General features: G+C 39.8%; 1 protein-coding gene across 11 annotated transcripts in view; it reads right to left on the bottom strand.

Moving 5' to 3' along the window:
• The window catches only part of FUBP3 (far upstream element binding protein 3), a 56,503-nt gene that overhangs the window by 32,021 nt on the left and 10,827 nt on the right, over nt 1–13,655 (bottom strand). For 4 of the 11 annotated variants that reach the window (XM_074973343.1, XM_074973348.1, XM_074973347.1 and 1 more), the window contains exons 3-5: nt 3,079–3,129; nt 2,605–2,638; nt 647–696 (exon numbers count right to left, since the gene is read on the bottom strand). In XM_074973343.1, coding sequence (XP_074829444.1) covers nt 647–696; nt 2,605–2,638; nt 3,079–3,129 — 135 coding nt within the window. Of the gene's footprint in view, nt 1–646; nt 697–2,604; nt 2,639–3,078; nt 3,130–12,929; nt 13,068–13,655 lie in introns of those variants that run through there. The other 7 variants (XM_074973345.1, XM_074973350.1, XM_074973349.1 and 4 more) reach the window with 6 other exon arrangements.

Here is a 13,655-nt window from a genome sequence, read left to right as displayed (position 1 = left end):
ATCAGGGTGAAGTGTGTGAGAACATCGTCAAGGGTGCAAGAGTGAGGTGAAGGAGAAGAAGAAGAAACAACAATCAGGAAGAAAAAGGAGAGAGAAACCCATCCGTGCAGGAAAGTGCACCCCAGTTATTTCTCTCTGCACTGAGTGTACTAGGGATCTGTAAAAATTCAACTTTCATTTTAAGTGTTTAAACTCTATTTCTCTCCTCCCTCTTCCCCCATCCCCACTGACAATAGCGTACTTAAATGCCGTAACTGGTTCTGGTGACTGGCAAATGGACTCATTCTTGGTAAACCATTATGTAATTTGGTCTGGGGAGTCTGTGGTTACAGCCAGAGTTGCCAGAACAGTACATCTTCAGAAATCTGTCTCCCCACACCCCAAAAAACCCTATTCCATATTCATCACTATAAAACCCTTACCAGCAAACAGGTAGTTTATATCTGGGTTTTTAAGTGCAGGGCATTGTGGCAGACCCTGTTTAATTTGCCCTTACTGGGGGGATGTTATTAATAGGCACGATTTTTCACAGCGGCATTGATTGAAGCTGTGAGTCTTATTCCTCACCCACCACAATAAGCACTGTTCCTGAACAGAACATACATTTAGAAACTGAATTTAGAACAAAAACATCCAGGATACTTACTAAATCCAACCATTTTATCAGGCACTTTGAATTCTTCTGTTATTACTGTCCTAAAAAATAGAGATTCAAATAGTCACTGCAAAGAACAGTTTAGTAGACCACCTTTGTCCTCCCACAAAAGTCAGCCACAGAGTACAAAGTTTTGTACAGAAAAGTAAACACTTCAGCCATAATCGAAACCATTTGGGTTGGAAGTGACCCCTTGAGGGTCATCTATTTTACACCCGTCTTTGTGGAAGAATTGGTTTAGTTATTCCTAAACTCTGATAGATTTTAAGTTTACCCTTGATCAGCTCCACTTAAGTGGATTCCATACCTCCTTTGTCTGTTCTTGTAAATCTTTTTCTAAAATGGAACCTCAATTTTCCATGATGCAGCTTAAGACCATTACTTCTTGGTCTGTCCTTATTGCATGAGACTAACTGGCCCCCGACCTCTAATATCCCTTCATGTATTTGTAGACAATTATACCTCCCCTTGGCTAGATTGTCTCTGGAATTAACAGAAGCAGTTCTCAACTGTTCCTCATAGGTCTTAAATTTTCACAAAATGTTTTATCATTTTTATTGCTCTCTGGACACTCCAATTTCCCTATCTTAAAATGTGATGCCAAAAACTAAAGTTTTCCATCTGAGGCCTAATCAGCGTTGAGTAAAGCAGAATAATTACCTCGCTTGTTTTCCACACGATACTCCTCTTAAACACAGCCCAATGAATATGGCATTTGCCATTTTTATTAGCACTTGATTCAAGTGAATCTTGATAGACACTTCCCAACTCTTCATACATTGGAAAATGCACAATATCCAATTTGTTTGACACCCCTGAAAGCAATTAAATATCTTTGGAGGAAGCTCAGCATAGGTTTCTAATGAGGCCTCTTGTGAGATCTTATGACACAGTTTGTATTATAACAGCCATGGGAAGAATAAAAATATGAATTTCTAAACTTTTCCCCAGCTGCGCCATAGATAAGTACTTATGACTGAGGACCTAATCCATAATATGATTACCTACTGCAGCATTATATTGTCCCCCCCTTACCAGAGTTAGAATATGGGTCGCCCTTACTGTCAGACAGCAGCATGATGCTATGGTTCGATCCTGTATTAGAAAAGGGTCCCCGAGTAAATTAGTGGTGGTGAAAGAGTGCTAGCTGACAGCTTAAAGAATGAGTTCCTCTGTTTGGAAAGGGAACAGGCACAGCAAGGGTCTACCAACTGTTCTATCACACTTCAACCTGGGTGTAATAGTACCACTTCTAAACACTGGGAGCTTGAAAGTATCCATAGCCATTCCTTGCCCTTTCTGCTGAGCCCTTAACAGGGGGATTGGTTATGATAGTAGCGTGCTGCCACCAACATATCTGGAATTTAAGGGCTTTGAGCAAGAGGCAACTTCTGAAGTGAAATCACCACCACTCGCTACAGAAATACAAGATCCTAAAAACCAAGCACAACTTAAGACACGAAAGCTTATGCTCAAATAAATTGGTTAGTCTCTAAGATGCCACAAGTACTTCTTTTGTTTTTGCGGATACAGACTAACACGGCTGCTACTCTAAGACTTAAGACAGCATCCTTTAGAGCCACACTATGCCATGCCGGGTAAGAAGTCATCCGAGGGGTCATATTTTGCCAGCAAAATGAGAAAAACCTCAATTGCCAGCTTAATACTTCTGATTCCTCTTCCACTGCCAAAAAAGCACGTCATTTTCTTATGCTCAGTGCTACAAAGGTAGATGAAGCCAAATCCAAGCCTTCCTTACAAAAATGTGAGCTCTTTTTTTCAAGTGTGCAGTGTCTCAAAGGGTAGGCAAAAACTGCAGTCTGGAGAAAAACAGAGCCAATAGTTTTCCACGTTCTCAACCTCTGACTTCCTAGCACTCTAGTACAGATGGTGGATCAATAAACAATTAGAACTGATCAATAAATAATAAAACATAACCCACTGCTTACCTTTGATGTACCAGGGCCCCTAACTGGTTACCTACTGTGGCAGAGAGGAAAAAGGGAAAAAAAAAAATCAAAGCATTAGTACGGATAAACTAACTTCATCCCTATAAAAAGAGTTCTTACCATTTCATCAAAAAAAAAGAAAAGCAAAACGGTAATTTAGGTTCAATGGCTGAAATGAGTGTGTTATGTGGTAAGAAACAGGAGGGGATTTCTTGATCAACGCAGTCTACAATCCAGTGTCCAGCTGAACACAGGATACGAAATTGATCTGGATCTCCCCATGCTGAGAGTCATGGGAGAAAATCCTGCCAGCCCAAATCCCTGTAACTTACCTCCCCCGCTTCCCAAATTAAACCCAAATGTAAAGATCAAGCAGATTTTGGTACATATTAAATTTAAAAAAAAAAATCAAAAAGCCAAAGCAGATTTTGAGATTTAGTTTAATCAGAAGCATTAGAGATCACTTGCACATACTTCTCTCTGTATCTCTTATCTGTGCTCCATGGAGCCCACTTAAACGGAGACCTGTTAAAGGAATAGGTCTGTTAAGTAACCTTGTGGCACCCACATTGTATCCTTTTATCACATTTCTACTGAATACACACATTTCAGCCACACTTACATTGTCAGCTGGTGGCTCATCTAGGATTACCCCTCACCTCCTCAACTAACCTCCCCCAACCAGACAATGTTTTTGCTATTCGTTTCAAGCCCCCCCCCCCCCGCCCCAGATTAATTTTTCCTCCAGAAGTTATCGTAAAAATATGGTGCAATTACAAACAGGGGCCCACTGCAAAGTAGGAAAACACCCTGCAAAGCTTCCTACAGGACTTCACCTGTAGGAAACATACTAAGAAATGGGCCATTTGCTCCTAACAACTAGAAGACCATTTTGATTATCTGAACTGTGATAATAAATATTTTGTTCCAAACTTTTTAGTGATAACTTTCACATTCTTTGATCTGAAATAAGTTGTGACTCAGCTGATGAGAAGAAGAAAACTGATGCACCTCACGTTCTTCAAATATAATAAGAGTATTGTTTTGCAGTGCTGCAGCCATATTGGTCCCAGGATATTAGAGAGACAACGAGGGTGAGGTAATCTTATTGGACCAGCTTCTGTTGGTGAAAAGAGACTAGCTTTGAGCTTACACAGGGCTCTTCAGGGCCGGGAAAGGTGCTCAAGGCAGGTCTACACTACAAATTTACATCGGTGCAGCTGTGCCGCTATAGTACGTCTGTAGAAGGCACTCTAAGCCAATGGAAGAGAGCTCTCCCACAGGCTTCATAACTCCACCTCCGCGAGAGGGTGTAGCTATGTTGGTGGGAGGTTCTGACAGGGTCTAGGGATGTAAATATTGTTTTAAAAGTTATCCATTTAAATGTTTAAAATTATATTGTTTAAATGGTTACCCGATTAAAGGGAGAGGGGCTTGGGAGCTGCTCCAGCCAGCCAGCCAACATCTGGCCAGCCAGCACGGGGTTCCTGGGGTTGGCGGGCTGGCCAGCCCAGGGTTAACCATTTAGACTAATGCTAACCAATTAAATATTTTACATCCCTAACAGGGTCCCACTGCAAAGTAGGAAAAACATCCTGCAAAGTGCACTACAAAACTTCACGTGTGTCAAACACACTAAGAAATGGGCCATTTGCTCCTAACAACTAGAAGGACCATTTTGATTACATTGGTTGTGAGGGGTATTCGTCATCACAGGAGCAGAGAGAAGTGCAGATTTTGCATCTGTTATGGCAGAGTCTGATGCTGCTTTGAGTTGGTATGACTTGGACTGTGAAGACCTTGCTTCTGATGAGCACTGTGAGGTTGGAGGGTTGTTTGAAGCAACACCCTGTCATAACAGATGCAAAAGTTGCAGACATATTTCCACCCTTATGACGACCAATACTCCCACAACATACATTTCAAGATCCATAGGTCCTTCACATGCCTATCATAACGTGATATACCTCTGCCAGTGCACTAAATGCCCCAACAGCAAATACCTGGGTGAAAACAAACAATCACTACGCTCTCCAATGAACTCTCAGGAAAAAAATACAACAAGACAAGACCACCATATAATCAGCAGGCAAACACTTTTCACAGAATGATCACTCCGTATCTGATCTCTCAGGCCTCATTCTCAAAGGAAACCTGCACAACACCTTCAGAAGACTAGCCTGGGAGCTTAAATTCATAACTTTGCTAGACACTACAAGTCATGGACTCAAAGATCCTGGATTTATAGCTCATTACAACAATCTGTGACCTGCTAACCCTCCTTTGTCCTGACTGCAGGGGTGTTAACTGCCCACCTCCCCTTAAAATGATCTTTTGTAACATGTTCCTCCTTGGATTTAGCCGAGACACTGAGTACCTTTCCCAGACCGGAAGACTAGCTCTGTGTAAGCTTAAAAGCTTGTCTTTCACCCATAGAAGCTGGTCCAATAAGAGATTACCTCACCCACCTTGTCTCTCTAATAGAAAAATGCATAAAATCTGTGACCAAACACACTTTTTAGATAAATAAAATAGGCAGAGTCAATACCTTATTTCTGTTGTGTGTCAATATCTTGATAATGGTCCTGGACAAGATATTGACAGAATATATATATTTTTATTATGCTGTTCAGCTCAGAGGTAAGACAACTGCTGTGTTATTGACCCCTTTAGATTTGCCTTTGCATACGCTCACACTGAATATAGAATGTCCTAATTTAATAGTTATCAATACTGCAGTAGAAAAGTTGGGTGATGTAATGGGGAATATTTGCTCTTATTGATAAAGATACTACTACCCAGAAGGGCTGAGCAAATAAGATACAAGCTTATTCAGTAAATTCGGAAACATATCATCCTGTTCCCAAGCTGGTTTAAAAATACTCTTACAACAATAATAGGGCAAGAGACATTATTTGTTTTACCACAGCACTAGGGGCCCTAGCCATGGATCATAATTTCACATTATTCCAACAAGGTCACAGAAAGAGCAGTCCCATTATTGCCAGGGCTGTTTCACATTTCCTTTTAGCATTTTCCCTAACACAATCCGTTTCAGCATCTCTCTTAGCAAACTGGATAGGACTATTAAAAATCACCAACAGATTAAGACACAGAGCTGTACCCCAATAAACCCTTCCACCTGTCCTAAATTTTACACTGATAATTAGGCATAGCTTCCATTTTGTAACAAGTACTGGTTGGGGAGATACTGTTTTGTTGACAAGCAGAAGAGCTCATTTAAGTCATGAAAATAATGTACTGCACATCTGGAGAGCCTCCCATCCAAAGATTTTGAGCGCATTACAAACAAATTAACCCTTTCAACATGCAGGTAAAGTAGATAGCCTCATTTTACTTAAGGGGAAATGGGGGGCACAAAGGTTAAGGCACCTACATAAAGTCTGTAACAGAGGAGTAGAACCCAGATTTCTTGCCTCCTAGTCCTATATGACTTAAGCACAAGACTTGCCTGCATCTTCCACGTACATGCACTCTCCCTGTCCCCTACCCAAGAACATAAAATGCTGAGAAACTCCATGGCTCCCCCCCCAAAAATTACCCCCCCATGAGAAAATGATTAGCCCATGGTTCCAACAATCTGAAGTTTCATTCTCTCTCAAAGACGCCCATTTTGCTCTGAAAGACAGACTAATAGAGAGGCAAGTCTGGGACAGAATGCATGTACTGAAATACCAAAAACTGATGATATATTCTACGCAGAGGGCACCATCTTCCGCTTAATGGCAAGGAAGGGGTTGAACACTGATAGGCCATGTATGTGTTCCCCCTCCCCCTCGTCACATCTATTGAGTACAATTTAACTGTAAGTGCAGTCATTTTACTGCAAATAAGGAAAAAGACTGAATAAAATCAGCCCAATTTCCTGTTAATGGCACCTGCTGGTTGATAACTGAATTCTGCCTAACAGATACTCAACACAAATGCAGATTTTTATTTTTTATTTTCCACCCTATAAAACAGTGCAGTGCCTCCCACCAAATTAATGTGCATGGTGGGAATATACAATCTTATGGAAGAAAATATCCCTCACAAGAATAAAACCACAGCAATGCATCACATGCAGAAGCTGAGGCATAGAAGGTTGCAAACTATACTTTAGGATTTTGAGAAGTACACACTTATTGAAGAGGGTCAGGAGTGTTTGGGGGATGGGGTGGTTAAAGTGTATTTTTCCCTCAAATACTTCTCCCTCCTCAAGTTTGTCACTAGTTTTCTCCCTAATGAAGCCTTAAAGAACTTCAACCGGAGGGGAGGTCTACCGTTCTTCCACTCCTTAAGCTTTGTTACAATTCCTTTGAAGTGCTCATTACTACAAATGAAACATTTGCATCTTTAAGGGATCATTGAAATGAGGGGAGAGAAGATTGGGTTTGGGTTCCGATTCTGCCACAGAACCTTCTGACTCTTGGTCTCAGTTCCCCATCTGCAATACAGGGATAATACGTCCTCTCTTTCACCCATTGTTCTAGTCTATTTTGATTGGAAGTTCTGAGACAAGGATCTTCTCCTATTATGTGTATGTACAGCACTTAAATGGGGCCATGATCTTGGTTGAGACCTATAGGCACTACTCTAACACAAATAATGTGAAACATTAGATTTGCTTTGCCACTTGAAATCACTATAAACATTTTGGGGGTGGGGAGATGTCTCTAGGATTCTTCCTTATCTCCTGCCAACGCTCTTTGCCCCAGAACAACAGCAGTCCTCTATCTGAAGGCTGAGCACAGATTCTAAATCCTATGTCACTAAAGAATACAAGACAATTCCTCAAAGGCCTGACTGGACTTAAAATGGACATGACAAAGTTCAGGGTCTGATCTTCACTTTCTGAGACTCAATATGCTGCAGCTACTAGACAAGCTCCCCTCTTCCTTTGAAAAAGCAACTTTTTTTTTTTTAAATTGTTTGGTGCTGTAAAATGGTTAAATTGCGCCATTAGTTAAAAATATTCTGGCAGTACAACAGTAGCAGCCAATAGAATATGGGGTCTGAGTCATGAGAGCTGGATTCTATTTTCAACTGCATGCAAACAAGAGCAAGACATTATATCTAAGCAACTCAGGCCCTGTCTACACAGTGTGGCAACACACAAAAGAGGAGTGTAAACTGTAGAGCACTTGAAGTGTTGCACTCTAACTACCCTGTATAGGCCCCACTGATATGCTCTAAAAGGCACCTAATGCACCTTGATGTAGTCCTGTTTGACACAGCACTATATGTTAACATGCATGAAGAATCTTTTAGCGCATGTCAGCAGGGTCTACATTTTAGAGCACTCTACGATTTATACCCCCTCCTGTGCACTTTCCTCATCACTAAAAAGGGGATAACCCACCTTTGCAAAGCGCTTCAAGATCTATGAACACGGGTGCTATATAAGTGCCACATAAAATTAAACAGAAGTTAGAGTGAGTGTTTGTGCCAATAAAGCCAGTTTTGCCAAACTGTGCTACCAGTTCTCAGTTAGACCCCCACTCTGTCCAAGCCCTGTGTGTGAAGAAAAGCATGCACATTTTAGAGTACTTCCCAGAGAAAGGAAATAATGAAACTGAAAATCCTCTGTTTCAGGCTCCATTTCAGACCCACAGCCTAGGTCAGTGCAGCCAATTTTAGTAGCTCTAAATTGTAGATTAAGGTTATTTTAAAAAAAAGGGGGGGGGGGGATTTATGCACTGTTTTCCAATACTATGACAAATCTCTTCTCCCAGGAAAGGCTATAAAAGCAACAGAACTTATGACCAATGCACTGCCACCATTTGTCTCAGAGACAATTTCATAATCTTACATCACTCAGCAGTGCTGGCAGCCATTTACAGAACTGTACAGGTATGAGTTAAGATTTCCTAGACCCTGGCAGTTCATTCCCACATTCCGCTATTGGAAAATTGGATTCACAGAATATGCAAGAGTATTAAGAAAGAAGAAAAGAGAACAATGTCTGAGCCAGGCTATTTTTTACTACTGGATTTGTTTTGACACTTACCAGCGGGGTTTAACCAACCTTCCCAAAATCCAACACGTTTATGGAAGTGATCTGAAAAGCCCCTTTGTGGTGATGTTTCCAAACTGTGGTCCATGGACCACTGGTGCTGTACTGGCTGGTCACATAGTACAAGCTGTCCCTGTTTCCAGCTACTGATTATTAAAAATATAACATACTTTCCCAATATTACTTTTCCATAGACATGATCACTGAAGAGATCTCAGGGATATTATGCAGTTGTAGATGGGAAGGGATGAGGTGTCATAGTAGGGAGCGAGCTGGGCCATTTATAAACATCTGTAAATCATGGGCTACCAAAAAACTGAGAACCTCTGCCTTAGATGTCTCTATTTAAAATTCAGGGGGAGTTCTGTGAAGAGGCTTACTAGACTGGGACCCTAGTTTGCTGCAGTAATACAGTCTTTTCATCCTACACTTAAAGAGGGTATTCACTGGGATAATCATATTTCTGTTTAAGATTTACTTACTAGTACAAGTAAAATCTAAGATTACTAACGCTGAAAGAATAAATATATTTCCTCTCCCCCTTCCATCCCTACAAGTTTGATGACTTAGTGAATTTCACAGCTTTTGCATGTGGTCACTTATTTTTTATCCCTGTACTGTTAGTCAATTTTCCTTTTGTTTGCATGGTCTTACACAGCAGAATTTTTTTTAAAAAGGACATTTTGACTGTAAAAATCACAAAGATATACAAGGGGTCAAGGACAAGTAAAGTACATGCAACTTTATGAAAGCTAGAGACCAGATTTCGAGTACAGCATCCCAATAAACTACAGAGTAATATCAGTATTTCTATCCACTGTATGTAGACAAAGTCTATGTGTACAAAATCCACCAGAGAGAGTACAGCGCCTCTAAAAGGTTCTGCTTGGAAACCAAACAATGCCTGCTATAGGGAAGCATCTATTTGAATGAGGAACTTACAATGAAATTGAAAGGAACTGTAAGGAATTAGCAAGCTCATTACAGAAGCTGAATTTATGCTGCCGAGGTTATTTAACAGCACTTAACCAAATTTTGGAGACGTTCATGATTTGCCAGTAAAACTTCACTGTGGGCTTAAATTTACAAGTACAAGGTCTGACTACATAAAATTATATTTGTATATATGTACTAAAGGGCTGTCATGCGATTAAAAAAATTAATCGCGATTAATCGCACTGTTAACCAATAACAGAATACCATTATTTAAATATTTTGGGGTGTTTTCTACATTTTCAAATATATCCATTTCAGTTATGACAGAATACAAAGTGTACAGTGCTCACTAAATTTTTGATTACAAATATTAACACTGTAAAAAACAAAAGAAATATTTTTCAATTCACATAGTACAAGTACTGTAGTACAATTTCTTTATCATGAAAGTTAAACTTACAAATGTAGAATTATGTACAAAAAGTAACTGCATTCAAAAATAAAACAAAGTCCACTCAGTCCTACTTCTTGTTCAGCCAACTGCTCAGACAAACAAGTTTGTTTACATTTATGGGAGATAATGCTGCCAGCTTCTTATTTAGTGAGAACAGGTGTTCGCAAGGCACTTGTGTAACAGGTATGGCAAGGTATTTATGTGCCAGATATGCTAAACATCCGTATGTCCCTTCATGCTTCAGCCACCATTCCGGAGGACACGTGTCCATGCTGATGGGTTCTGCTTGATAACTATCCAAAGCAGTGCGGACAGACCCATGTTCATTTCCATCATCTGAATGGGTGCCACCAGCAGAAGATTGATTTTCTTTTTTGGTGGTTTGGGTTCTATAGTTTCTGTATCCGAGCACTGATCTTTTAAGACTTCGGAAAGCATGCTCCACACCTTGTCCCTCTCAGATTTTGTAAGGCACTTCAGATTCCTGAACTTTGGGTCAAGTACTGTAGCTATCTTTAGAAGTTTTGCATTGGTACCTTCTTTGCATTTTTGTCAAATCTGCAGTGAAAGATTTCTTATAAGGAACAACATGTGCTGGGTCATCATCAGAGACTGTTATAACATGAAATATGGCAGAATGTGGGTAAAACTGAGCAGGATTCAACTCTCCCCAAGCAATTCAGTCACAAATTTAATTAACTGATTTTTTTTAATGAGAGTCATCAGCATGGAAGCATGTCCTCCGGAATGGTGGCTGAAGCATGAAGGGACATACGGATGTTTAGCACATCTGGCACATAAATACCTTGCAATGCCGGCTACACAAGTGCCTTGCGAACACCTGTTCTCACTTTCAGGTGACCTTGTAAATAAGAAGAGGGCAACATTATCTCCCATAAATGTAAATAAACTTGTTTGTCCGAGCAATTAGCTGAACAAGAAGTAGGACTGAGTAGACTTGTAGGCTCTAAAGTTTGACGTTTTATTTTTGAATGCAGTTATTTTTTGTACACAATTCTACATTTGTAAGTTTAACTTTCATGCTAAAGAGATCGCACTACAGTACTTATACTATGTGAATTGAAAAATACTATTTCTTGTTTTACAATGTAAATATGTAATCAAAAATAAAGTGAGCACTGTACACTTTGTATTTTGTGTTGTAAGTGAAATCAATATATTTGAAAATGTAGAAGAACATCCAAAAATATTTAATAAATGTCAATTGGTATTTATGGTTTAAAAATGAAATTCACTTTTTTACTTCATCGCATGCGTTAACTGCGATTAATCCACAGCCCTAATATAGATGACATTCTAAAAGTGCTTTGGTCATTTGTGTATTAAGAATTCATATAGAACCAAATACATCTGTATCAGATGCTGTTTTGCACTTTTCAATTCAGATTTAGATTTTAATAAATGCAAAAACTGCCATACGGGACCAAATCAGTGAGCCATCTAGTCAAGTATCCAGTCTGACAGTAGCCACTTCAAGATGCTGAAAGGAGGTACAAGAACCCCAACAAAATCTTGGCAATGGTTAGGTTGCTGGTGTGATGAGACCACTGCCCACCATACCTGTATTGGCTCATTGTACTCTCCTGTCTGTATCCATCTGTTGTCTCTTGTTCTACAGTTAGACTATAAACTCTTTGGGGTAGGGACTGTCTTTGTTCTGTATCCGTACAGCACCAAACACAATGGGGTCTTGGTCCATGACTGGGGCTCCTAGGTGCTATGTATTATACAAATACATAATAACGTAATAGGCAGTTTTCAACAATCTGTCCCATGAAAAGTTTCTTTCTAACCCTCAGTAGTCAGAGGTCAGCTTAGGTCCTGAAGTGAGAAGGTATACCTAAAGTTTTCCCTTTAAATCTTTACTAAAGCTAGATGTTCTTGCTATCCATACTGAAGTTTTTGGCAGTGAATTCTATGGGCTCATATATGAACACAGTATTCCAGGGTGGCCACATTATTGGTTTATAGAATATGATAATGTTTAGTATTATTCTCCATCCCACTCCTTAGACATCCTAACACTGTTTTCTTTTTTGACCATTGCTGCACACTAAGCAGAGGTCTTCACTGAGCTGTCCATAAGGATGCCCAGCTTTTCCTCAGTTGTTACAGTTGATTTAGAACCGAATCAGACGTACGAGTAATTAAAATTATTCCTTCCAATGTGCAATACTTTGCACACTTAAACAAGTATGGAAATTTTTCAAGATGCTCTTTCATTAGTTTATAGTTCTGGGATAACAAGTTCCAATGAAAAACTCCCTCACTCCTACCCAACTGCTATCTGGTTTGCTTTCTTTCTAAAATGGAGCACTTTCATAGATCTCACCTCCATCATGATCAGGACTACTGGGATGTTAAGAAGTGAGGGAGGAATATCTGAGGCTTTACCTCCTACACTCACAAGAGACCATCTTTTCCACTTCTGAAGCACCCACCACTAATGAAAGATTGCTTCAGCCGAGACCATCACCAGATGCTGGAAATGGAACAGCCAGCGCCCCAATCTACCATTTTGAAGCATTCGATTACTGCTATGCTTAAAAGATGTTAAGTGGCAAGTATTATTTTGCTTGAATTATGGACAGGCTCCAGGCTTTTCTACTAGACTGAAATTTGTTTTCAGAAGCCTATCAGAAACATCCTTACTCAAGTAGACACTGCCATGTTGTTGGGGAACTGTTCCTGCTTCATAATTATTGAAGTGACTATCAGTTTTGATCTAGTTACATGAAAAGTATGAATTAAAAATATTTCATCTGAACCTGACATAATTGAGCTCAGTTTTGCATAATATCTTGTTATTTAACAATGCATGCAACAACAAGTTAAAATCAAAGGTAGGATACTTTAATAAAAGGCATGGCAAAAAAGTGCCAGAGGGAAATTTCTTACTTGCCAAATACAGACTAGGTGATTGTGCAACATGCAGGAATTTCCAGTCCAGAGACTGATAAAGTGTGTGCCCCATGGTAGAGAGGGATTCATTCTTCTCTTTTCCCCTCCCCAATGCAACTGGTCTGTTAATTTCTTCATTCTAAGGGCATAAATACATGCCACAATCTTATTTTGGCAGATTAGTGAAGCAAGTAAACATGCAGAATTTATTACTACTATACAATTGATATTTACTTAAGGGTAAGAAGATTAAAGTCAGGTTTGTTTTCACATAAGCTTTTTTATACAATCATCCCTCACACTTAAATGTAGCAAGCTTGACAATTCATTGCCATTTCCAATTCAGAGAAGCTAAATGCAAGGAGGACAATGCTGTTGTAGAGAAGCTAAATGAATTTTGTGCATTGGTCTTCACTGTAGAGGATGTGAGGGAGACTCCCACACTTAAGCCATTCTTTGTAGGTGACAAATCTAAGGAACTGTCCAAGATTGAGGTGGTTTTGGAACACATTGATAAACTAAACAATAAGTCACCAGGACCAGATGGTATTCACCCAAGAGTTCTGAAGGAACTCAAACGTGAAACTGCAGAACTGGGGCATGTAACCTATTGCTTAAAATCAGCCTTTGTATCCGACGACTAGCGGATACCTAATATAATGCCTATTTTTTTTTTTTTTTTTAAAAGGCTCCATAGGCGATCCGAGCAACTACGAGCAGGTA

The sequence above is a fragment of the Natator depressus genome, chromosome 16 (assembly GCF_965152275.1).
Source record: "Natator depressus isolate rNatDep1 chromosome 16, rNatDep2.hap1, whole genome shotgun sequence".
NCBI lineage: Eukaryota > Metazoa > Chordata > Testudines > Cheloniidae > Natator > Natator depressus.
Note: the sequence above shows the minus strand (reverse complement) of the source record. Positions and strands in the feature narration are given on the sequence as shown.